At 46.0% G+C, this 26,358-nt stretch overlaps 1 protein-coding gene across 4 annotated transcripts; it reads left to right on the top strand.

Moving 5' to 3' along the window:
• The first annotated feature begins 764 nt into the window (after positions 1-764).
• Positions 765-25,522, top strand: LOC106572228 (polycomb group protein ASXL1). Of its 4 annotated transcripts, XM_014146232.2 has the most exons (11): positions 766-1,317; positions 12,236-12,318; positions 12,646-12,766; positions 12,921-13,080; positions 14,511-14,641; positions 14,794-14,878; positions 18,611-18,777; positions 19,004-19,100; positions 20,745-20,850; positions 21,009-21,975; positions 22,289-25,522. In XM_014146232.2, the coding sequence occupies exons 1-11, from the start codon at positions 1,261-1,263 to the stop codon at positions 25,022-25,024; spliced, it is 4,710 nt and encodes a 1,569-aa protein (XP_014001707.2). In that variant the 5' UTR covers positions 766-1,260; the 3' UTR covers positions 25,025-25,522. The 4 variants fall into 4 exon arrangements, 3 of the variants coding, with proteins under 3 accessions (XP_014001707.2, XP_045551954.1, XP_045551955.1); XM_045695998.1 differs by lacking the exons at positions 766-1,317; positions 12,236-12,318 and adding an exon at positions 12,319-12,501 and having other exon boundaries at positions 12,649-12,766; XR_006759231.1 differs by lacking the exons at positions 19,004-19,100; positions 20,745-20,850; positions 21,009-21,975; positions 22,289-25,522 and adding an exon at positions 17,630-17,753 and having other exon boundaries at positions 765-1,317; positions 18,611-18,775.
• The last annotated feature ends 836 nt before the right edge of the window (positions 25,523-26,358 follow it).

Here is a 26,358-nt window from a genome sequence, read left to right on the forward strand (position 1 = left end):
CCATATCATGATACTATATAAGAAGAGATGATGATGGAGGGAGCTCATCTTTTCCACCTGATTTGCTGGTCAAAATCTGGTAATACTACCTAAATCCATGTTGCAAACAGTTCCTCGATGAAGAACTTTGTTTAACTGTTAGCAACATGGTTTTAGGTTGCATTAGTTGTGGAGTAAGTTTGCATAGCCTACTGATCCAAGTTTTTGTAATTTTCTTCTATAACGTATAGCTTCCAACTATATCACCATGTCAATCTCACAAACTCTATATCCAGGTTTGCATCCATAGCTCCATCTACAAATGTGGTGACATTTCCTTAGCCCCATCCCTCAGTTTACAAAACAATGTGTCAGGATCAGGCTGTCGAAATGACAGGTTATACCTATTTTATTAAGGTAAATATATGTATGTTTTAATGTGGATGTTCTCTGTGTGACTTCGTTTTGGGACACGGACAATCATAATTATTAGCACTCTATGTATTATAGACTATAGTCAGTTTGGTATCACAACGCATTTGTTGTAAACACTGCAGCATTATGTTCCCTTATGGTATGTATGTGAGTAGTTAAAGAGTAGCCTATTAGTACAATTTTGGAATTGACGTTTTTTTTTTTATCGAAACGTGGTATCTGATTTTTGATTCTTCCATATTTTTTATTCAGGTAGATCTCTGGCAGGTTACATGTTGACGCCATTGTGGCTCATTTTGCAGATAGTAGAGCCACAATGTCTTGTTCTCCGTCATTTCCTTCCCTCTAGCGTTGGTTTGTAGCAGAGTGGCTAGATAGAGAGGGGGTGGGGAGAGTTGTTTTGTGTTGCGTTCCTGCAGTGTGTTTGACCCTTGACCTCGTTGTTGTGTTCTCTCCGCCTTGCATTCCAAAGTGAGGTTTTCCTGCAGCAGATGTAGCTTCAACAGACGAGAGGCGCTCGTAGCTGCTAGGGCTCGCTCGTTACTGCGCTCCCCGTACGTGTTTACTAGATAGCTTCTCATTAGCCTTCCGTCACGTTACAGTGCACTAGAGTAGAACAACAATAGTTTATATAAATGAATTAGCTCAACAAGGGACGTGCCTACCGAGCACAGGACGAGCGAGAAAACGAGCAACTGCGTGGTGGGAAGGCTAAGTTAGTGAAACGGAGAGAAACCGCTCAGCTAACGTAGCTTGCTAGTTCGGGGTTTCCTGACCCATTGAAGCTATCGCAACTGCTGCTGGAGGAGCAACTGAGGGAGGATAGCTAGCTACTAGAGGGAGGAAATGAAGGACAAACAGAAGAGAAAGAAGGAACGCACGTGGGCTGAGGCGGCTCGCATGGTAATATACTACTAATTAGTAGTTGTAATTGTGTAACGTACTGACAGCCCCTGTGCGACAGGGTAGACGAACAACTGTCGGCAACCGAACAAAGATTGTTCCGAGTCTGGTATGTCTGGTTGGCACTGCACGCAGCCCGCTAACGCTAGCTGGCGGGGAGTGCTCCAACATTAAATTGCCAAAATGTTAACAATGGAATAAATGCATGCATTGAGCCCCTAATAACGAAATGCAGTTTTTTTATTCTCTTGATTTGCCATTCCGCGTGTGGCTGTAGCTAAACGAACCCTTATTGTTGACAGGCGCATAGCTAGCTGGCTAACGTTAGGGGGGTACGTCTGCCTTCCCGTTTGACCCTTTGTTTGCTAGCTAGCAAGTTAACGTTAGCCAGACTACCACCATTTATTGCACATGTAACTACATATATATTTACTAGTTAACCACCAAAACGGTTTCCCAGCTAACGTTAGTGTAATTAACGTTAGCTGTTCGTATTTGAACACATTTAGCCAGGCCCCTCTGTGGCTGGAGTCAACAAGGGTCAGGGGGGCATAACGTTAACGTTACCACCCCCAGTTTAGCTAATGTTAGCTTGCTGGGTGGCAGCTAGCTACAACCATATAAAGATGGATAAAGCCGTCTATGTAGTCATCACCATTGTTTTTGGATAGCTAACCTGGTGCATGCGTGAAAATGTTTTTATGTAGCCATGTTGATAAGTAAGCCAGATAAGGAGTAGCTTGTAGGCTACCGTAATGGTATACAAATCATGTCTGTGTTCTTGTGTACTGCAAGTCCTCAATGCTGCTTTTCGACTGTAACACCAGTGTTACACTAGTGTATACACTCTTATGTTATACTAGGGAAATTATATCCCTAGCTAGGGCTGACAGTGAGGTTATGTGAAGAGCAGCAACAACCTCTGCATAATCAAAACAATTGTGAGAATGTGTTAAAGTTTAGGCAGATCTACCAGAGCCATGGACCAATGAGATGCAGGTGCCAGACCATAGATGGAAACAGGAAAGTCTGAGCCTTTTGGGTAAACCCGGGTAAATAATGTGTGGAAATGCACCACAGACCCAGTGTTTTTTCTATGGTTAGTGCTATCTGGGATGTTTGGGACGTCCTTACCTAACCTTAACCCGTACTTAACCATTTAAAATTCTACATTTGTCATGAATCTTTCGGCCGTGGTTTCATCTGCTACAATACACACCATTCTCTGTGCTTTGTAGAGGGGTCTAAATATCCAGGTCTACTAAATGAGGCAAATAAAATAATTTATATTGAATAATTAAGTATTTTGTGTGTGTGAGTGTGAGAGAGAAAAGGGATACAGGATTGGGAATGTCATGAGGTTGTTCATGTCATGACACTCAGAATTGACTTTATTCTGAGCAGCATGATCAGGAGTTATGCAGAGCCCTAACACAGTGCACATTTACTGCTATAAACGGTCTGCATCTGGCAAAAGTCCATTAATTTCAATCGGAGGCAGTCCACTCTTCTGCGACTGCCAGACGAGGCTGCGTTGCATAGCCGAGAGCTGCCCAGTGACACGAGCCTACAATACGAGCTAAATGACTTAGCTTGCTTCGAGGCAAGTAACACTGAAACATGCGTGAGAGCATCAGCTGTTCCGGAAGACTGTGATCACGCTCTCCGCAGCCGATGTGAGTAAGACCTTTAAACAGGTCAACATTCATTACCAGGACGTGTACTCCGAGCATGCGCTGACCAATGTCTTCACTGACATTTTCAACCTCTCCCTGTCTGAGTCTGTAATACCTACATGTTTCAAGCAGACCACCATAGTCCCTGTGCCCAAGAACACTAAGGTAACCTGCCTAAATGACTACCAACCTGTAGCACTCACGCCTGCACCCATGAAATGCTTTGAAGGGCTGGTCATGGCTCACATCAACACCATTATCCCAGAAACCTCTCGACCCACTCCAATTTGCATACCGCACCAACAGATCCACAGATGATGCAATGTCTATTGCACTCCACACTGCCCATTCCCACCTGGACAAAAGGAACACCTATGTGAGAATGCTATTCATTGACTAAAGCTCATTGTTCGACACCATAGTGCCCTCAAAGCTCATCACTAAGCTAAGGACCCTGGGACTAAACACCTCCCTCTGCAACTGGATCCTGGACTTCCTGACAACACATCCGCCATGCTGATCCTCAACGTGGGCCCCTCAGGTGATTTTTGACTATAGGAAAGGGAGGACCGAGCACGCCCCCATTCTCATCCACGGGCTGAAGTGGAGCAGGTTGAGAGCTTCAAATTCCATTGTGTCCACATCACCAACAAACTAACATGGTCCAAGCACACCAAGACAGTTGTGAAGAGGGCACGACAAAACCTATTCCCCCTCAGGAGACATGGGTCCTCGGATCCTCAAAGGGTTTTACAGCTGCACCATCGAGAGCATCCTGACCGGGGCCATGCTGACCGGTGCCAAATCTAGGTCGAAGAGGCTTCTAAACAGCTTCTACCCCCAAGCCATAAGACTACCCAAACTATTTGTATTGCCCCCCCCCCCCCCCCCCAGAATGCTGCTGCTACTCTCTGATATTATTTATGCATAGTCACTTTAATAACTCTACCTACATGTACATAATTACCTCAACATCGGTGCCCCCCGTACATTGACCCATTGACTCTGTACTAATACACCCTGTATATAGCCCCGCTATTGTTATTTATTGCTGCTCTTTAATTATTTGTTATTCTTATCGCTTACTTTTTTAGGGATTTTCTTACAAGCCCTTAACCAAAAATGCAGTTAAGTAAGCATTTCACTAAGGTCTACACCTGTTTTATTTGGCGCATGTGACAAATAAAATTTGATATCAGTATCATTGGTGCTTCTTGAGGATCTTGAACTGGATGCAGTTAATGACGCATTTAATTTTATTCAGTTCAAAATGCTATAAATCCTACCATGTTTTATATTGTACATGCATACTGCAGATGCGTTATAGCTCAACTTCAGCTCATTTCTCCTTCCTTAATAATGGGTGTGGAAGTTCCTTAGATGCACAGGCCTGCATTTTAGGATGTGGCTCTTTTCAGTTGCCAGACCCTATTTTACTGTTCTCTGCCTATCTGCATCCCTGCACGCCATGGAAGTGCTACAAAACTCTGTGCCATTTTTGCTTTTGACTGTGCGGAGAATGCATGTATTTATAAGCTACGGCCCGCATGTCACTGCCGATCCTTGTGGAGAATCTGTAGCTTTTTGGGAGCATAAACAATATTTATAGGCTGAGACTAATAACAGGAGTCCAGTGTGTTCTGAAACTTGTGCCATGCTAGGTTTGGGTGTAAAATGAGCATGTTCAAACTAAGGACTTTTGCCATTCGCTGAGGCATACAGAAATGACTGACCAATTACTGTCACAAGACATACAGAGGCTGGAAACACACAAATGCATTGCACGCTAACACATTCAGATAGATGGGAATAGGCAGTGGACACATGGTTGTATCTTCAACAAGATAGGGGAACACACTTTACCAGTTCTATATATATATATATATATATATATATTTTATTTTATTTATTATAACTGAGCCGGTTCTTTTATTTCTCCACAGATTGCAGAGAACCCTGATAGGTCTAACTTATTGACCATCTGGCCCCTGGTTCCTCAGGGACTGTTTTCTATTTTTACATTTTCTTCTGGGACAAGGACAAGAGAAATGTTACATTGATTGCCACATGTCGTAGCATTCTGTTATTCACCAACGACTCACCTAATCATGGAGCATACTGTTTCTCTATTGGGATCTGCATCTTTAGGGTGCGTGCGTGGTTGGTGGAGCACTTGGAGGCTTTGTCTGCTTGTCTCTCCCTGACCAAAATACCCTTCCTCTCCGTTCCATTTCCTGCTTGTATGTCCTTGGGTTCATTTGAAGCAGCGCTCTACTACCCAGTCTGTATTAGGTATTGTTCCTTCTCATGCATCCTGTCATGGCGACACACGGAGAGACGCTGGATCGATCTCACAACCCCAAGCACCTATCTGTCTCTGGTCTTTTCATCTTCAGCATTGCAATTAATCAATAATTCACTGTATTTTTAAGTGAGTGGAGATGGCTGTTAAACCACAGGTTACTAGGCTATGTATTGATGTCACTTTAGAAAAAATATTAAGCTACGTCGCCTGATAGATTGGACCTAGTTGTGCGTTTATTGTGTTGTGTACTATTTCTGTCTTAGCGTATAGCTTCAATCTCCACTTTCTGCTGACAAAGCTTGAGTGGTTAACTCAGGTGTTTTAAGCATTTTAATAAATGCTTTTTAAAATTTTAGGCACTGCCTTTCTGAGTCTTCCATTCTTGAGGTATGGAGTTCACGTTTTGTTTCTCGTTTGCACCCGATATTTCTGAAGCTTCTGTATTCACTGACTGGATGTATGGTACAGATTTATAGTTAGGAGAAAGCTAACCCATTCATAGAGGCTAACAACCTTTAGCACCTATTGAAGATAGTATCTTCTGGCCGGGGGAGTTTTGTTTAGAGCCCTGATGCTCATTCTGAACGTTAAAACACAAAGCTTGCGTTACGGTTTTGGAAACATAAGGAATGTGTCTTTCAACATCGAGAAATAATTGAAGGTAAAATTACAACACACCTTTTTATAACCTTAGTGTTTCCACACAGCCATATCTCCATGTTGCAGCACTTGTTTAAGGAAGATGTAGACGGCCACCTGTGCTAATTGGCTATCTTGCACGCTCTGAACACCTGTGTGTCAGCGTAAATGGAGAGGAAGTGTAGTTTGTCTGGAGGCACACAAAGCATATGGATCTGTGCTAATCTGCTACCGTAAGTGTATCTTTTTTCATTTTAAAGTTTCTTTCTTGCTGATATGAAAGATGAGGGGAATATCAGCATATATCCGTTTCGAAAACCGTTTCGCAAGCGAGGCTGTCCCGAACGTAATTTTTTTTTTTACCTTGGTCAACCGATAGTCGTCTGTTCTTTCGACCAATCGATTGGTCTACATTTTTATATGCGCATCTTTCCATATATAGATACATCCTGTGTCTTAGTCAAATCAACTAGCACTGAGCTTGTCTGATGCTTTAAGCGCACCGTTTCAAATAGTTAAGACACACGTGACTAGAGGAAGTCCGACCGCAATTGATTTGATTGTGTTGGGCCGGACTCAGACTTGCTGTGTTAAAAAAAATAAGAAAGACAGCAAGCGACTGTGACTAGCACCCGTTGCCTCTCTCTCGTCCCTGCTGCAGCGACCACCACACAACATCAACAGGGTATCACGCTGTCTGTGTTGCTGAAGATGCAAAATAATTACAGCCATTTCTGACTGAAAAGTTCTGTTACCAAAATCCATCATTTGTGTAGAAAAAACATTCCTGATTTCCTCAACCCTTTCTCCATATCTCTTTAAGTGGCACATGTATGCATCGCATGCATGTGACCAATAGGGCCTGACCTATAGCATAATCACATCAATAAATTGTTTATAACAAACTCTGAACACCGTAACACATGTGACTGCAAAATGAATGCAGAGAACGTGAAACTCGAAACGGGAATCTTTACTGGTTGCTCAGGAGGTAAAGGGGAAGTCTGGTGTGTGGAATAAATTTGACTTGTGAAAAATATCAAATTTACATAATTATTCAGACCCTTTACTCAGCACTTTGTCGAAGCTGCTTTGGCATGAAAACCTGCTACAAGCTTGTCACAGCTGTATTTGGAGTTTCTCCCATTCTTCTCTGTAGATCCTCTCAAGCTCTGTCAGGTTGGATGGGGAGCGTCGCTGCACAGCAATTTTCAGGTCTCTCCAAAGATGTTCGATCGGGTTCAAGTCCGGGCTCTGGCTTGGGCACTCAAGGACATTCAGAGACTTGTCCCGAAGCCACTCGTGCGTTGTCTTGTTGGAAGTTGAAACTTTGCCCCAGTCTGGGGTCTTGAGTGCTCTGGAGCAGGTTTTCATCATGGATCTCTCTGCACTTTGCTCTGTTCATCTTTCCCTCGATCCTGACTAGTCTCCCAGTCCCTGCCGCTGAAAAACATCCCTACAGCATGATGCTGCCAACACCATGCTTCACCGTAGGGATAGTGCCAGGGTTCCTCCAGACTAGAGGTCGACCGATTAATCGAAATGGCCGTTTTTTTAATTATTATTATTATTATTATTTATTTTTTTACTTAGGGCAGATTTCAAGTTTTCATAACAATCGGTAATCGGCATTTTTGGACACCGATCATGGCCGATTACATTGTACTCCACAAGGAGACTGCGTGGCAGGCTGACTACCTGTTATGCGAGTGCAGCAAGGAGCCACGGTAAGGTGCTAGCTAGCATTAAACATATCTTATAAAAAACAATCTTAACATAATCACTTAACTACACATGGTTGATGATATTACTAGGTTATCTAGCTTGTCCTGCGTTGCATATAATCGAAGCGGTGCCTGTTAATTTATCATTGAATCATAGCCTACTTCGCCAAACGGTTATTTAACAAGCGCATTCGTGAAAAAAGCACTGTCGTTGTACCAATGTGTACCTAACCATAAACATCAACGCCTTTCTTAAAATCAATACACAAGTATATATTTTTAAACCTGCATATTTAGTTAATATTACCTGCTAACATGAATTTATTTTAACTAGGGAAATTGTGTCACTTCTCTTGCATTCTGTGCAACAGAGTCAGGCTATATGCAGCAGTTTGGGCCACCTGGCTCGTTGCGAACTGTGTGAAGACCAACTTCAAACGGGGGATGACTTAACAAAAGCGCATTTGCGAAAAAAGCACAATCGTTGCACAAATGTACCTAACCATAAACATCAATGCCTTTCTTAAAATTAATACACAGAGGTATATTTTTTTTAAGCTGCATATTTAGTTAAAATAAATCCAGGTTAGCAGGCAATATTAAACTAGGAAAATTGTGTTACTTCTCTTGCGATAATTGCAATCAGTGTCAGGGTATATGCAACAGGTTGGGCCGCCTGGCTCGTTGCAAACTAATTTGCCAGAATTTTACGTAATTATGACATAACATTGAAGGTTGTTCAATGTAACAGGAATATTTAGACTTATGGATGCCACCCATTAGATAAAATACAGAACGGTTATGTATTTCACTGAAAGAATAAACGTTTTGTTTTCGAAATGATAGTTTCCGGATTTGACCATATTAATAACCTAAGGCTCGTATTTCTGTGTGTTAGACTTAATTATAACATATGATTTGATATTTGATAGAGCAGTCTGACTGAGCGGTGGTATGCAGCAGCAGGCTCGTAAGCATTCATTCAAACAGCACTTTCGTGCATTTGCCAGCAGATCTTCCCTGTGCTTCAAGCATTGAGCTGTTTATGACTTCAAGCATATCAACTCCCGAGATTAGGCTGGTGTAACCGATGTGAAATGGCTAGCTAGTTAGCGGGGTACGTACTAATAGCGTTTCAATCTGTGACGTTACTCGCCCTGAGACCTTGAAGTAGTTGTTCCCTTTGCTCTACAAGGGCTGTGGCTTTTGTGGAGCGATGGGTAACGATGCTTCGAGGGTGGCTGTTGTCGATGTGTTCCTGGTTCGAGCCCAGGTAGGGGCGAGGAGAGGGACGGAAGCTATACTGTTACACTGGCAATACTAAAGTCCCTATAAGAACATCCAATAGTCAAAGGTATATGAAATAAAAATGGTATAGAGAGAAATAGTCCTATAATTCCTATGATAACTACAACCTAAAACTTATTACCTGGGAATATTGAAGACTCATGTTAAAAGAAACCACCAGCTTTCAAATGTTCTCATGTTCTGAGCAAGGAACTTAAACGTTAGCTTTTTTTACATGGCACATATTGCACTTTTACTTTCTTCTCCAACACTTTGTTTTTGCATTATTTAAACCGAATTGAACATGTTTCATTATTTATTTGAGGCTAAATTGATTTGATTGATGTATTATATTAGGTTAAAATAAGTGTTCATTCAGTATTGTTGTAATTGTCATTATTACAAATAAATTCTAAAAAATCGTCCGATTTAATCGGTATCGGCTTTTTTGGTCCTCCAATAATAGGTATCGGCGTTGAAAAATCATAATCGGTCGACCTCCTACTCCAGACATGACGCTTGGCATTCAGGCCAATCTTGGTTTCTCATGGTCTGAGAGTAATTTAGGTGCCTTTTGGCGAACTCCAAGTGGGCTGGCATGCGCCTTTTACTGAGGAGTGGCTTCCGTCTGGCCATTTTACCATCAAGGCCTGATTGGTGGAATGCTGCAGAGATGGTTACCCTTCTGGAAGGTTCTCCCATCGCCAAAGAGTAACTCTGGAGCTCTGTCAGAGTGACCATTGGGTTCTTGTTCCTCTCCCTGAACAAGGCCCTTCTCCCCCGATTGCTCAGTTGGGCCGGGCGGCTAGCTCTAGGAAGAGTCTTGGTGCTTCTGAACTTCTTCCATTTAAGAATGATGGAGGCCACTGTGTTCTTGACGACCTTCAATGCTGCAGAAATGTTTTGGTACCCTTCCCCAGATCTGTGCCTCGACACAATCCTCTCTCGGCGCTCTGCGGACAATTCCTTCGACCTCATGGCTTGGTTTTTGCTCTGACGTGCACTGTCAACTGTGGGACCTTTATATAGACAGGTGTGTGTGCCTTTCCAAATCATGTCCAATCCATTGAATTTACCACAGGTGGACTCTAATCAAGTTGTAGAAACATTTCAAGGATGATCAATGGAAACAGGATGAACCTGAGCTCAATTTCGAGTCTCATAGCAAAGAATCTGAATACTTATGTAAATAAGGTATTTCTGTTTTATATTTGTAATACATTTGCAAAAATTTCTGAACCTTTTTACTTTGTTATTGTGTGTAGATTGATGAGAAAAAATAAATATTTAATACATTTTAGAGTAAGGCTGTAATGGACCAAAATGTGTCAAAGTCGAGGGGTCTAAATACTTTCCGAATGCACTGTATATGGATGATTTATAAAGCCAGGCACATTTAACTTAGGCTATTAATTATAGACCTAATTAAGTTGGTTTCCTCTCTCATCACTTCTTAGACAATTAAGACATGGGCTGTTTTCTCGTCTCCTAAAGCCGCTGCTGCCTCCACCGCATTATGTTCTCCACACCATTATGCTGTTTAACTTTGCTATTATGCACATAGTAACATGGTCTAGGAAAAGGCAATCCGCTATCCAACGCGGGACAAAGCGTATTTGTTAAATAATATTTTTTTCATTAGTGTTGCACCATTGTTCTTAAGTTATTTAACCATATACACTACTGTTCAAAAGTTGGATGTCCTTGTTTTCCCTGAAAACATACATGAAATAAGTTGCAAAATGAATAGGAAGTATAGTCAAGGTGTTGACGAGGTTATAAATGTTTTTTTAATTTTTTTATTGAAATAATAATTGTCCTTCAAACTCTGCAAACTTTTGTCAAAGAATCCTCCGTTTGCAGCAATTACAGCCTTGCAGACCTTTGGCATTCTAGTTGTCAATTTGATGAGGTAATCTGAAGAGATTTCACCCCATGCTTCCTGAAGCACCTCCCACAAATTGGATTGGCTTGATGGGCACTTTTGTACCATATGGTCAAGCTGCTCCCACAACAGCTCAATAGGGTTGAGATCCGGTGACTGTGCTGGCCACTCCATTATAGACAGAATACTAGCTGACTGCTTCTTCCCTAAATAGTTCTTGCATAGTTTGAAGCTGTGCTTTGGGTCATTGTCCTGTTGTAGGAGGAAATTGGCTCCAATTAAGCGCTGTCCACAGGGTATGCCATGGTGTTTGCAAAATGGAGTGATATATCCATTTTACCCTGTACATATCTCTGACTTTACCATCACCAAAGCACCCTCAGACCATCACATTGCCTCCGCCATGCTTGACAGATGGCGGCAAGCGTCTTTTCATTTTTTCTGCATCTCACGAATGTTCTTCTTTCTGATCCGAACACCTCAAACTTAGATTTGTCTGTCCATAACACTTTTTTCCAATCTTCCTCTGTCCAGTGTCTGTTCTTTTGCCCGTCTTAATCTTTTATTTTTATCGGCCGGTCTGAGATATGGCTTTTTCTTTGCAGCGCTGCCTAGAAGGCCAGCATCCTGGAGTCGCTTCTTCACTGTTGACGTTGAGACTGGTGTTTTGCGGGTACTATTTAATGAAGCTGCCAGTTGAGGACTTGTGAGGCATCTGTTTCTCAAACTAGACTCTCTAACCCACAAATGCTGATGCTCCAGATACTCAACTAATGGAAAGAAGGCCAGTTTTATTGGTTCTTTATCAAAACAACAGGTTTCAGCTGTGCTAACATAATTGCAAATTAGTTTTCTAATGATCAATTAGCCTTTTAAAATGATCAACTTTGATTTGCTAACACAACGTGCCATTGGAACACAGGAGTGATGGTTGCTGATAATGGGCCTCTGTACGCCTATGTAGATATTCCATAAAAATCTGCCATTTTCAGCTACAGATGTCATTTACAACATTAACAATGTCTACACTGTATTTCAAAAACAAGCACATTTCTTAGTGACCCAACTTCTGAATGGTAGTGTACAATTTCAGTAACATGTCTTGGAGTGATGGACTGTGCCATCCCCACGGCCTCCACAATGGCTCAGTCCAACTCAGACAGGTGTCTTATACAACGTTATTTGAAAAATATTTTTACTACTGCCCGACTAAAGAAATCTGTCGACCAACAGCCTATCTACTAAACAATCGACCAGTCGAATAAATGGTCAGCCCTAGTTCACCCGCAGCCAACCGTGAGCAAAGCTAACTGCTTTTTTCCAGAGCTATGATTAGGCCCAACTCTCAAATGTTCTGTGTGTGCTCTAACATGTTCATTACTTATTGTAATGTATTTTTCAGGTTCTAGAGAACTTCTCTGATGCCCCCATGACGCCCAAGCAGATCCTGCATGTTATCCAGACCAAGGGACTCAAGGAAATGAGGTAAACAACCACACACCCACACCTTTTTAGTTAACGCACATCTCTACTGTAATACGTAACGTATGTACAAGAATACTATTGCTCGTTTTATTTAAAATAAGTCTAACTCACTTTGTAATTTTTCACCATTCCCCCATGATCTCAACCTGGCCGGATACACAATGTGTTCCACAAAAACAGAAGGTGAGATGGCACAATAACAAAGGGACAATATATATATATATTTTTGTTTTTTGTGCTGTCTCTTTGCATACCATAGTATTACCTTGCAAGTTCACATTTTTTGTCTGTCTCTCACACTCATCTCCTCCGCTCTTCTCTGTCCATAAGTGGCACGGCCCCTCTGGCCTGTCTGGTGACCATGCTGCACTCCCAGGTGAGGGGGGACCGAGTGAAGAACAGCATCTTCTTCAAGCTTCCTGGCAGGATGAGTCTGTTCACTTTAAAGGTATGGAACAAGCCCACTCCATTCACCAAATCTCTTGAACATGCACACATAACTCTTATCCCTACCCCTTATAAATGTCATACTAACCTCTACCTAGAATGCACATGCACACACGTTTCTGATAGGAGTCACTTTTCTGACTGTCCCTCTGCAGAAGAACGCTCTGCAGTGGACCAAGAGTTCGACAGAGGCGGAGACAGCGGACACCACCACACAGGCTACCGCTTCCACTGCAACAGCAGGGCCAACGGAAGGGGGGGAGCAAGAGAGCTGTGACTCCATGGAAACGATTGCGGCCAGCGGAGAGAATGACGGTGTGTATGGTCATGATCACCACATTCTTTTATCAGATATAATGTAGTGGAGGGTTAATGTACACATTTGTTTTTTTATTCCTTTTTTATATCTACTGTAAATTAGTGTTAGAGTTTACATTACTTACCTCTAGTGTTGTCACAATACCAGATTTTTTTTTTAGGGCTTACTTTTACCATGGCCTATACATAATCCAATAAGCATTATCAGTTGTAGCCCAACTGATGCAGCATAATGGCTAAATAAATAGGCTGAGGCACAGGATTGCATATATGCATACCCCATTGGGCTAATCATTAGCTGGATCCCAAACTCTAAACATGATCTTGTTACCAGTTAGCAATGTATTGATGACTTTAATGTTCCCATAATGTAGGTGTCCGTTAGAATTGTCCAGTGTTACATTTAGCCCCAGTCTCCCCTATGCACTCCGAACCATGCTGATGTACTCCGTTTTAAAACTGTGCAGTTTGCGCTCGTTTTTAGGAGTTGTAGTAGCGATCGAAAGCAGCGATTCCCTTTTTTATAAACAAAGGCCATCAAAACTTCTTTCAAATGTGTTTTCCCCACGATTGCATTAAGCAATGTTGTGCGTCATTGACAGCTTATCGCATGGCACGCACAACAAGCTGACTAGGTAAATAGGTCAACCTCATAGTGGAATAGTTATCTGATTTGCTGTTCGGTACTCGTCTTGTTCAGGCAAATTACTAGACAGACTTAATCCTCTGTCAGCAATCGACATGAGACACATTTGACAGAAGAACCGAAAGTAACACATTGGAGTAACGGACCGCTTTTCAAGTTTGGTTACAACGTGCAACCTGGCTCACCGCCTATTTTCTCAACCACCGTTTACAGTTTATCCACCATTTTGTTTTTACCACTACATCCCTGGTCTTTATTAAGCACAAAAATCAAATGCTATTTAATTACTGTGACTGGCCTGTTCAAAGGTGCTTTCGAAACAACACCGGAATAGGTATTGTGATAAAGGCGGAAGGAGCGTGCCCAAGAGAGTGCTTTTTGAACAAAAACTGGAAATCAGAGACAGGTTTTTTTCCCCTAAGCGTGTGTTTGTTGCCATGGTTACAGGCACACATGACACTGCCATTCCTGGCCTAGATCTGTGTGTTTGTCTATGTGCTTTTAAAAAAATTTTAAGAGAAGCATTTATTGTTTATTTGTATGCGAGCTGCTGTTTATGCGAGTCGCTGAGTGCATGGCTGAAAAATTCTAGATAAACGCACCATCACCAATTGTGATAACGGAAACCGAAACATGTGCAGTGTGAAAATCCTTCTAGTCAGTGTATGTGATCCTTGGACCATTTGTCATCAACTAAGCTAGTTGGAACCCAGTAAAGAGTAACCATTTTGATATCTGACCATACCCTTCTCTGCCCCCCCCCCCCCCCCCACACACACAGCGTCAGTAGATGAGAGCTCGTCCAGTGCGTCCTGCTCCACAGAGCCCCAGACCAGGCTGAGTAGGTCTGGAGTCTCTGGACAGGTGCGCTCCGAGGCCCAGGCACAGACCCGACTAAGCCGATCCAGACAGGTATGCTTTACCACCCCCTCTGAAGAGGTTTTGGATATGATGTATAAGAAATAATTGTGTATTGAAGATCCCCTTTATCTCTCACTTAGTGATAACATCAGTCTTAGCATTCTATTACCTCTCACCATGTCCCCTGCTCTCCTTTGCTGCAGTCGGGCAGACAGAGGAAGAAGGCTGTGATGATGCCGCGCGTGGTCCTCACTCCACTCAAGGTCAATGGTGACCACGTCCCATCAGGTTAGCACTGCTCTCTACTAGCCCCTTTGCTACCCTAACCCCATCTCTCTGTGCCCACACACACACTTCCTTGGCAGCAAATTGTGGTAGCATTACACACCAACACCTTTTGAGTCATATTCCTACGGTGGTCTTGGACCATTTCTCACCCAGCATTGGCCTCTGCTCCTTTTGCCAATCTTGTCATTTATATGTTGCCTATTTACTGTTGCAGCAGCATTCTTAGACAGTAACCTCTGAGCTCTTCAAGTTCCTCAGCAAACTTGGGGTAAAACAAACACCCGTCTGTGAATGGCCTTCAAACTGTTTTCTCATTAGTACAATCTATGGGAAGAGTGTAGAAATGGCTGGTGTTCCTGCAAGTGCCATGTTGACAAATGTCACCACTGCACCACCAAAAGATGACCTGTGTGCTCTAGTGTTGGGCGATTTTACAATTGGATCGACTATCAACGATGTTTGACAGCCATCGTTGATCTTGATGTCACAAATGATGGTTTGAATTTGAGTCTGGCGGTGGACAAGAGCGCAGCGCAGTGAGCACACAGCAGGGTGACCTGCCAAATGGCCCATTCCCTATTTGCCATAGCTTAAATGTTCAATACATATGTGGTAGTTAGACTATTAACATATTGCAAGAGAACAATGCAAATTGTAGAAAGAGCGGAGAGCACCAAAGCAGCGCATAACGTCAGATGGGGCCTAACATGCTCTCTAGATCGGGTGTGCGCCATTGTGCGCATGTTGATTTTGTACATCCACACCAGATGTGACCCAGACACGCAGGTTGAAATATCAAAAGGAACTCTGAATCAACTATGTTAATTTGGAGACAGGTCGAAACACATGAAACATTCATGAACATTTAGCTAGCTTGCTGTTGCTAGCTCATTTTATCCTGGGATATAAACATTTGGTTGTTATTTTACCTGAAATGCATAAGGTCCTTTTTTCCCCTGGGTCTTTGTAGAATTTTGAGTTTCACAAAATTGTATGTTCTCTTCTCCAACAATTAATCTACAGATAAAAAGGGAAACATAGTTTGTTTCTAGTAATCTCTTCACTTTCAGTAGTTGTCTTCTGTGGACTTTTATGTCGATTGGCAACCAACTTTAAGGTGCATTACCACCGACTGGAGTGTGGACCTCAGTTCATCTTTCCTATAACCTTCTTTATAACACTTAAATGAACATGGCTTGCATTTTTAAACTAATAGGCTTATTAGGATATGCCTTTTACCTGTACAAATCCTAAATATAGACCTACATGTTAAAAAATAAATCAACGTAGCCTTAACAAAATACTAAAATAAAAAAGCTAAAATATTCTGTTTTTCGAATAAGATGCATCTGGATTTGAATATAGGCTACATTTTTAAAATGAGGAACCATTAGGTCTAGTTGTTTTTTTTTTACCATGTCTCAAGCCCACCTAAAGGTTTCTGGCAACGAACACCAGTATGTTTACCTTTTCTAGTGAACTCAGCTCAGAACTCAGGTTTGTGGTCTGTCTGTCTTTTGCCCTAATTATCTTTTTGCATATGCTGCAAGTGACTTCGTCAGGTCTGCTCGCTCACCTTTATCATTCGGCCTGAAACCGAAGAACTAGACTTGATATGCTATAATTAAGCAACAAGGCCTGAGGTGTGGTATATGGCCAATATACCACGGCTAAGGGCTGTTATGCATGACCCAACGCAGAGTGCCTGGACACAACCCTTAGCCACTATATATTGGCCATATATCACAAACCCCCGAGGTGCCTTACTGCTATTATAAACTAAGTAATAAGTAAGTAATAAACTAAGTAAGTCGCTCTGGATAAGAGCGTCTGCTAAATGACTTAAATGTAAATGTAATAAACTGGTTACCAACATAATTAGAGCTGTAAAAATTGATGTTTTGTCATCCATGTAGTATACGGTCTGATATACCACAGCTGTCAGCCAATCAGCATTCAGGGCTCGACCCACCCAGTTTATAATATAATTTTTTTTAAAGGTAGGCTAATATAACTGATATTTATGTATTTTTATGGACAGGAGAATCATAGCCCTACCAATTTGAAAATCATTCTGCAGCCTAGACTAGATAAAATAACCAGGCCTCGCAATATGTCCTTAATATTGCGTTCTCTCCTCCGTGCTCAAAATAATGTGCGATCAAATCGTAGATCAACGATTTTTGGACAGGACGATGTGTCATTCCAGACATCGCCCAACCCTTGTGAGCTGCTCATGTTTGACCGTGCTCCTCGTGTGTGCACCCTGAGTATTTCTTTCATTCTGAGGTTCCCCAGAAAATCCTCCCCTCTTGTGGTTCTGTCAGTCTCTGCGTGCAGAATAACCTTCCCTTGCACTCACTGTCTGAGTGCAACTTCCAATATCTGTCCTCCCTCCTTCTTTCTGTGTGTACCTGGAATATCAGTCCCTCCCTCCTGCCTTACATTTAACTGCCCAGTAAACCGATTGCTCTGTATGAGATGGGGTGAGGTGAGCACTTTCTCAGATGTCTGCTGCACCCTACCCCCCCACCCTCCTCTCTGTGTTTGTGGGCCTGGGTAACTGCTCCTCTTGCTTTGTTATGTGCTCTCACCCCTCCCAACCCCCCATCCCACCCGTGCTATTGGCTCTGCTGTCCCTCCTTTTGGATTGTCTGCCTGATCCGCCCACCCCGCTTGTAAGTCCCCCCTTACACACGTGACGGGAGTGTCTCACCAGGCTCCCACTCCTCCCCACCTCTCCCCCCCCAGGAGCAGCGGGGGAGGCGCAGGGAAGGCTCTAGGGGGGGTCCAGGCCCCACGCTCCGTGCCCGCCCTGAACTGGCTAGCTGGAAACGCCCCCAGCACTTCAAGAGCATTCGTGGCCACCACTCAGGTACAGGGGTTAGACCCGGGTATAATCACCCCCTACCAACATCCCCCTCAGTAACCACAAACGCCAAACCCCTCTCTCCCCCTAAGTCCACCCAATTATCAAACCCTAAACAATTAGCAACCCAAAAATCCCATGGATTTGTGGAAGCTTAGACTGTGGTTGAATTCAACAAAATGTCTTTCTCACTTCATTGACTGTCCCATTTTTATTTAGTCCAGCTCAGCGGGGAGGGGGGCGGGTTTAGCTGCGAAGCATTTTTTTCCCCCCTCCCATCATTGTTCAGGACACCTTTGGCAGAGAGATATGCCTGATGGAACCTGAACTGTAAACAACTTGACAAATCTTTATCTTATGACTTGAATTTAGCTATCACAAAGGAAAAGGCCAAACATCATAGTCTGGATATAGTACACCATCTGTAGAACTACTAGATGTATATAGATGTTGCGCAGGTCAGCCGTCTACAAATAAGCACCAAACGTGGACAGGGTGATTTGGTAGCTAACTAATGGTACACTGGTCTCTAACATTGTCAGGATTGCATTGGTCGCTTATGCTAACAGGCAGTGCTTTGCAGGTTGCTAACTGAATGCCAGGGTCGGCTAGCTATCCCAACACTAGCCATCCTGCCAGGACTTACTTAACCACTCACTGACTGACAGCTGTTGTGGTTGTGTTGGCTGCTAAGCAAAACACCTACTGTGCTGCTGCTGGCTCTTAACTGGAGTTGTGCTGGCTGGCAATGGAATGGCCACGCTGTGCTTGCTGTTAGTTTAATGAATGTGTTTAAACCCAGGGTTGGATAGCATTAGCCACTTGCTAACCCGTGCAGGCCTATGGGTTGTGTTTGTCTGCAGGGCCCATGAAGAGGAGCCGAGGTGGGGTGGAGGTGGACTTTGAGACGCCTGGCTCAATCCTGGTCAACACAAACATCAGGGCCCTCATCAACATGCGCACCTTCTCTGCCTTCCCAGCCCAGTACCAACAGCAACTCCTGCAGCTCCTCCCTGAAGTCGACCGCCAGGTGAGTGTGCACGCTCAGAATTGATCATTATACTCATGATTTATAACTGTTAGGGACAGTTTTCCCTGGAATAAAAAGCTTTTTCAATGGAGATTCCCTATTGGAGCGTGCTTTTTAGTCCATCCCATAATGTCTCGTCATTTCTGTGCCATATTGTTTTTGGTATTTCTCTGTACAACAACGTCTGGAATGTAACCCAGTATGTTCTGTCTTCCCTCTTCTCTAGGTGGGACCTGACGGTCTGGCTCGCCTCAGTAACTCGGCTCTCAACAATGAATTCTTCACTCACGCCTCCCAGAGCTGGAAGGAAAGGCTCGCTGAGGGTTAGTACCTACCTGTAGTTAGTTATAATATACATATATAATGTGATTGAGGGGGTTAGTGACTGGCTACACATATAGTGAACTCCTTCCCTTCAGGGTTTAATTGGCTAACAATTTATTTGACCAGGAACATTTCCAGGTATTTTTTCAGAAATAACATGGTGTACAACAATAACTCAAATCAAATTGTATTGGTCACATACACATGGTTAGCAGATGTTATTGCGAGTGTAGTAAAATGCTTGTGCTTCTAGCTCCAACAGTGCATTAATATCTAACAAGTAATCAAACAATTCCACAATTACTACCTAATACACACAAATCTAAGTAAAGGGATGGAATAAGAATATATACATATAAATATATGGATGACCGAGCGGCATAGGCAAGATGCAATAATGGTATAAAATACAGTATATGCATATGGGATGAGTAATGCAAGATATGTAAAGATTATTAAAGTGACTAGGGATCTATTTATTAAAGTGGCCAATGATTTCAAGTCCATGTAGCAGCAGCCTCTCTGTGCTTGTGATGGCTATTTAACAGTTTGATGGCCTTGAGATAGAAGCTATTTTTCAGTCTCTCGGTCCCAGCTTTGATGCACCTGTACTGACCTCGCCTTCTGGATGGTAGCAGTGTGAACAGGTCGTGGCTCGGGTGGCTGAGGTCCTTGATGATCTTCATGGCCTTCCTGTGACAACCGGTGCTGTAGGTGTCCTGGAGGGCAGGTAGTTTGCCCCCGGTGATGCGTTGTGCAGATCGCACCACCCTCTGGAGAGCCCTGTGGTTGTGGGTGGTGCAGTTGCCGTACCAGGCGGTGATACAGCCCGAGAAGATGCTCTCAATTGTGCATCTGTAAAAGTTTGAGGGTTTTAGGTGACAAGCCAAATTTCTTCAGCCTCCTGAGGTGCTCCACTGCTGTCCCGTCAATGTGGATTGGGGGGTGCTCCCTTTGCACTATCCTGAAGTCCACGATCATCTCCTTTGTTTTGTTGATGTTGAGTGAGAGGTTGTTTCCCTGACACCATACTCCGAGTGCCCTCACCTCCTCCCTATAGGCTGTCTCGTCATTGTTTGTGATCAAGCCTACTACTGTTGTCGTCTGCAAACTTGATGATTGAGTTGGAGGCGTGCATGGCCATGCAGTCATAGGTGAACACGGAGTACAGGAGGGGGCTGAGGATCAGCGAAGTGAAGATGTTGTTTCCTACCTTCACCACCTGGGGGCGACCCGTCAGGAAGTCCAGGACCCAATTGCCAGGGCAGGGTTGAGACCCAGGGCCTCGAGCTTAATGATGAACTTGGATGATACTATGGTGTTGAATGCTGAGCTGTAGTCAATGAACAGCATTCTTGCATAGGTATTCCTCTTGTCCAGATGGGATAGGGCAGTGTGCAGTGTGATGGCGATTGCATCGTCTGTGGACGTATTGGGTTAGTATGCAAATTGAACTGGGCCCAGGGTGGCAGGTAACTCTCTTGGGAATTCAGTACCAGGAAGTGCCCATTGATACTACAACATAGCTTCCTAGTAAATACCAGGGGAAACAATCAGTCAATACACAAATTCATGTATTATTTAAAACACGATAGCCAGATATCTGTGGATTAATCTTGTCCAATATTGTTTGACCTACTCAGGGGAGTTCACCCATGAGATGCAGGTGCGATTTCGCCAGGAGATGGAGAAAGAGAAGAAAGTGGAGGCATGGAAGGAGAAGTTCTTTGAGGAGTACCACGGTCAAAAGTAAGTCTCCTGAACACCCCCAGTCACATCGGTATTTTTAAGCTCCCTCTTATTCCATGGACCACTTGAAAATTACTTCAATTATTTAAATTGGGTGAAAGTGTCTTTTTATAAATGGTATATACTCTGTGCACTAACGTTGTGATCTATGGCTGCAGGTCTGGCCTGACCCGGGAAGAGTCTCTGAAGTTGACGATGAGTGAAGAGGCCGATGCTGCCGCCAGCGTCCTGGAGAGTGAGGTGGCCTCTGTGGCTGCAGGAACGCCCAAGCGCCGTGGTGTGGGCAGGCGGCGGCGGGACGGCAGGATGAGACGGCGAACGCGTGCAGACTTGAGACGCAGGGCGCGACGCACCCTCTGCAAGACCAACTCCCCCGCCATGCAGACCCCCGAGCAGCCGGAGGGCACACTCACTCTAGACGCTGTTGCCTCCGTCTCTGCGCCCTCGCCCATCCCAGAGGCCACCATGGTGCAGGGAGAGGTGGTGCTACAGGCCGAATCTGGACTGGAGACCGCGGCCCAGTCTGCCTCCCTAGAGCCCACTCCCTGCCCTTCCCCTGTGCCCACGCTCCTGTCTGTGACCGTGCCTGAGCCCACCCCGACCCCCAGCCCTGCGTCCATCAGCGCCACCGACGAGCCTGAAGTCACTGCCCGCCTTCTCCCCGAAGAGCCTGCACCTGCCATCGCCTCAACCTCCTCTCCCTCCTCCTCGTCCTCCTCCTCCTCGTCCTCCTCCCCTTCCTCCTCTCCCTCCTCGACCTCCGAGAGGCAGGGGGCGTTCACCGCCGGCTTGGACTCTTCTTCCTCTTCCTCCTCCTCCACGGCCGCCGCCATCGCCGATCCACTGGACGATGGGGCCTCCGTGGTCACCTCGGTCACAGGGGGAACGGCCACCAGCAGCCAGGAGAGCAGCCCTGCAGCCAGCCCCGCCCCCACCCCCACTGCTGCCACCTCCACCCAGGCCAAGGAGCAGAAGAGGAGGCCAGACGAGACCCAGGCCTTCTCCAGCTTCCCCGAGAAGAGGCCGCGAATAGAAGATCGTCAGTCCTTTCGTACCACAATCGACGGGGTCCACACGGAAAAGCCGCAGCCGACAGCAGAGGAGCCCAAGGTCCCACCTATCCGGGTATGAAGTCACCATTTGTAATTGTAAGTCTTTTATTGTGACTGTAGTGGTGCAGTGGCAGGCACCCAATTTCCTAAGACCTGGAGTCCACAATCTGTAAAGTAAGTTTGATTATTTTGTGATTTCTGTCTCCACAAAACATTTCAAATCAACTTGAAAAAGACCAACTTCTTTATCTGAAGATGGTAAATCAATAGAGGTGATTGAGTCTGGGTTTCGGTGTGAGATTATTCGCCAAGTTATGCATGCTAATGTCCTGTATATGGCCTTGGTAAATTCCATATTTGACATGCTCTTGTCTCTGTCCCTCCAGATTCAACTCTCCAGAATCAAACCGCCCTGGGTCAAAGGGCCGCCAACCTACCAGATCTGTCCCCGCATTGTGCCCCCCAGCGAGGGCTTGCGGCGCACGGGGACGGGGGCGCGCACCCTGGCGGACATCAAAGCTCGCGCCCAGCAGGCCCGGGCCCAGCGCGAGGCCGCTGCTGCTGTTGCAGCCACTGGGGACGGGCCAGGGCCCGGCGGGGGCAGGGCTGGTTCTGGGCTACCGGATCGCAGCAGTGGAAGACGAACTCGAGAGCACCCAGGACCCGTCGAGCCCGGAGGAGGAGGAGGAGGAGGAGGAGGAGGAGGAGGAGGAGGAGGAGGCGTGGAGGAGCAGGGATCGCCTGCGGGCTCTCATTCGCCTGGAACACAACTACAGCTGTCCAATGTAGAGCCCTCCTCTACCCCCACCCCCCACACAGCTGCCTCATCCCCCTCCCTGTCCACCTCCTCCAACCCCTCCCTGTCCTCTTCAGAGCCCCCGCAGACCCCCACTCCACCCCTACCCACCCAGGAGGAGCGGCTGGGGGAGCTGAGTGGGGAGGAAGGGGCTACACTAACACCACCACCAGTCAAAGGCACCACCAACGGACTCTTGGACAAGGCAGCGCTGCTGAAACCTGAGTCTGTATCCAGCCACCTCCAAGGGCAAAGCGAGGGGGCCGACTGTGACAGGACAACGACCCAAAGCGGTCCCTTGGCACCCACATCCATCCCAGATTCTCTGCCCAGATTCGGGGCCCAGGGAGTGGATGTGATCAGGTCCCTGGCTGGCACCGAGCAGGCCAGGGGGGGAGGAGGGGGTGTCATCCAGCATGGTTCCCACCACGTGGGTCCACAGGAGAACCCCCCCACCCCGGCTAGAGAGGGCCGCATCCAGGGCGAAAGGCAGCAGTCGGAGCCCCCGGGGAGGGAGAGAGAGACAGCCTCCCTCCCTCGTCTCCCACCCTCAGTCAGAGAGGACGACGCAGGGCATCACAGCGACTCCACAGAGACGGCCTCCGACTGCGAGAACGAGAGCCAGGAGGAGGAGCCCCACCTGAGCACATGGCGCCACCACCTGCCCGCTCAGTGCAATGGCAACATCCAGCACCTCCAAAGGCTGTCTCAGAAGGCCCATGGCCAGCCTGTGATCTGCAGTCCCCCTTCACAGCAGAACCAGCAGCCGGTCATCCAGGCCCATGTGTCCAACCAGCACGGCCACAGCCAGACAGTCATCCAGCCCTGCTTCCCCAACGGCCTGCCCAGCCAGAGTCTCATGCAGCCGGGGCAAAAGCCGCAGCAGCCTGGACGCACTCCCCACCCAGACCAACAAGCTATCGCTGCGCCACATCCCAAAGCCCAGAGGGGGCACAAAACAGACCCCATGGAAGACTACAAAGCATCCAGCCGGTGCTTGGCTGATGAGGACTGTAGGCTGGGGCTGAATCCCTCTCCCACCGCTAGCTGCAAGAGGCTCCCTAGTTCAGCTCGGCCTGTGTCTACAGTGGAGGCCAACAACCCTCTGGTCACCCAGCTGCTCCAAGGCAGCCTCCCGCTGGAGAAAGTCCTGCCGCAGACGCACTCGGCTAGCAAGCTGGAGATCAACCGCCTGCCAGAGGGGCATCAGTCAGCCCCACAGTCCCGGCAGCAGCAGACCAGGAACCCAGGCACTCGCTTCAGGGGCCCCACAGAGTCCGGTACGATGGAGTCGCTGCTGCCCGAGTTGTCCTCTCAGAACCAGCAGAAGTCCCCTGCTGGCCGAGGAGGCTCCCCTGGAGCAGGCCGGAGCTTTGCGTCCTCTCCCCCAGGCACAGTACCCTCCCGCATGGCCTGCCTGCTGGAGGAGGCCTCCTCTCGGGCCACGGCCATGCAGCAGTATCTCTCCCAGCAGCCAGCTGGCGCCGTGCCCCCCGGGGCCGTGCCCGTCATTACATCCCTCTCTTCTTCGTCCTCTTCCTCCAGACGCAACTCCCAGGAGTCGGCCGTCATCAGAGAGTCTCCGGAGAGGCACCACAACTTCACTCAGCCGCGGGCCACCCCGGAAGCCCCATCGCCCCCGCACAGCAACCTTGGCCTCTCTGACGTGGTCCCCACCGTCAAGATCAACTGGCACCCTTCCAAATCCCACCCCCCACACCAACAGCAGCTCTCGCCCGTGAAGAGCGAGGTCACCTCCCGGCCCTCTTGCCAAACTCTTGCCAAAACCTCCCCCTCTGGCCCCATGGCAGGCGGCGGGCCAGGTGTGGTGGTCACCAAAAAGGAGGCAGTGAACTCTATGGACGGTTACCTGACTGGAGGAGGGGTAGGAGGTGGGGCTATGGAGGGACTGCTGAACATGGAGATGTCCTTAGCCCGCATGGCTAAGAAGGAGGCGCAGAGCAAAGCTCAGTACTCCTCATCTTCCCCCTCCTCCCTCCCTTTCCAGCTCTACGGAAAGCTGCCTAAGCAGGGCGGCGTGGCGGCGCCCGGTTTCAGCTACACGGCCAACGTGTCTGTGGTGGACGGCAGCGGCTTCTCGAGGAGCATCGCTGACGGCGTCCTGCAGCTGCGTCAGCGCCACAGCGCTAGCCAGAGCGCCACACTCAGCATCCAGGCGTTCGCCGACAGCGCCGCTGAGGAAGTGGCCCTCAAGTGCTCGTGCCGCCTCAAGGCCATGATCATGTGCCAGGGCTGCGGGGCCTTCTGCCACGACGACTGCATCGGCCCCTCCAAACTGTGTGTCTCCTGTCTGGTGGTCAGATAGGAGCTTTCTCTGACGTTGCCACGGTGTTGGTGGTTTGATGTTATATGCTGTGCCACCTTCAGCATACCTGCTCCATGTATAAACTGTTAACTAACCTAACACACCCCGAACTTGAGAGAAACAACGGTGTGGGACTTCAGGTTTTGACATGTACATAACCCTCGGAAGTGTTGCCTTGTATTATAAAATCGGTATGTATTTTTTGTTGCATATTTTTTCTAATGCCGTTATGTTGATGTAATTATTATTTTGTTATAATTATTAATATTGTGACTTTATTTGGCACGGTTGATTGTAAATTGTGCCTTTTTTTATTCTTTCCTCAAAACATTTACCTCATCTTATCTTGACGCACCTGTCATCATTTCAGTGTGAAAATGGTGGCCGTTATTGTTTGTTTTCCTCTGGCCCTGCATGGAGGGCTTGGAGGGGGATTTGTTCTTGTCTCTTTCTTGCAAAGAAATATTTTTTTAATCATTAAAGCAAGCATAAATGACATTGTTCAGTTTTTTTGTAAGTGCTTTCATTCCATTTTTCCCTGCACAAAATCAAGTCTGTACTCTGCAGCTAAGCACAGTATTCAAAATTAATAACTAAGATTGAGAAGTCTGGTGTTAAGCAATGGCACTCATTTTGGATTTTCTGGCAGTATAGTTCAACTTACATCTTTTGTCACACGTAGATATTTATTCTTTTATTCGATTAACAATTTGACATGTAGAACTGAACAGCAAGACACATTTGGACCCGTCGAGTGCTGGATAAGTTTGGCACTGAGAACGTCAGACAAAACATTTATTTCGTTTTTTTTTTATACCTCAACAGCATCAGAGCATAACACGCACAGTCCATCATACTGGTTCCAATGTAGACAAATAAGTGCTTAAATTCCTTCACAGGTGGATACACACAGTGAGGTCAAATGTATTTGGACAGTGACATATCTTGTTTTGGCTCTGTACTAAAATGATACAATGACTGAGGTTCAAGTGCAGACTGCCAGCTTTAATTTGAGGGTAATACATCCATGTCGGGTGAACCGTTTGGAAATTACGACTTTTTGTACATACGTTTCCCCCTGCCCCCCATTTTAGGGGAGCAAACATGGAAAATTCACTCATTAAAGTAGTCAAAGGTTTAGTCCCATATTCCTAGCACGCAATGATATCAGGCTTGTGACTATGAACTTTTTGGATGCATTTGCACTTTTGTTTTTGGTTTCACATTTTGTGCCCATGAATGGGTGAGAAAGTTAGGCATAAATATTATACGTCCACAAAAAATGCTAACATCTCCTGTTAATAGAAATGGCGAGAGGTTAGCATGTCTTAGGG

This window comes from Salmo salar, chromosome ssa15, assembly GCF_905237065.1.
Source record: "Salmo salar chromosome ssa15, Ssal_v3.1, whole genome shotgun sequence".
Taxonomy (NCBI): Eukaryota; Metazoa; Chordata; class Actinopteri; order Salmoniformes; family Salmonidae; genus Salmo; species Salmo salar.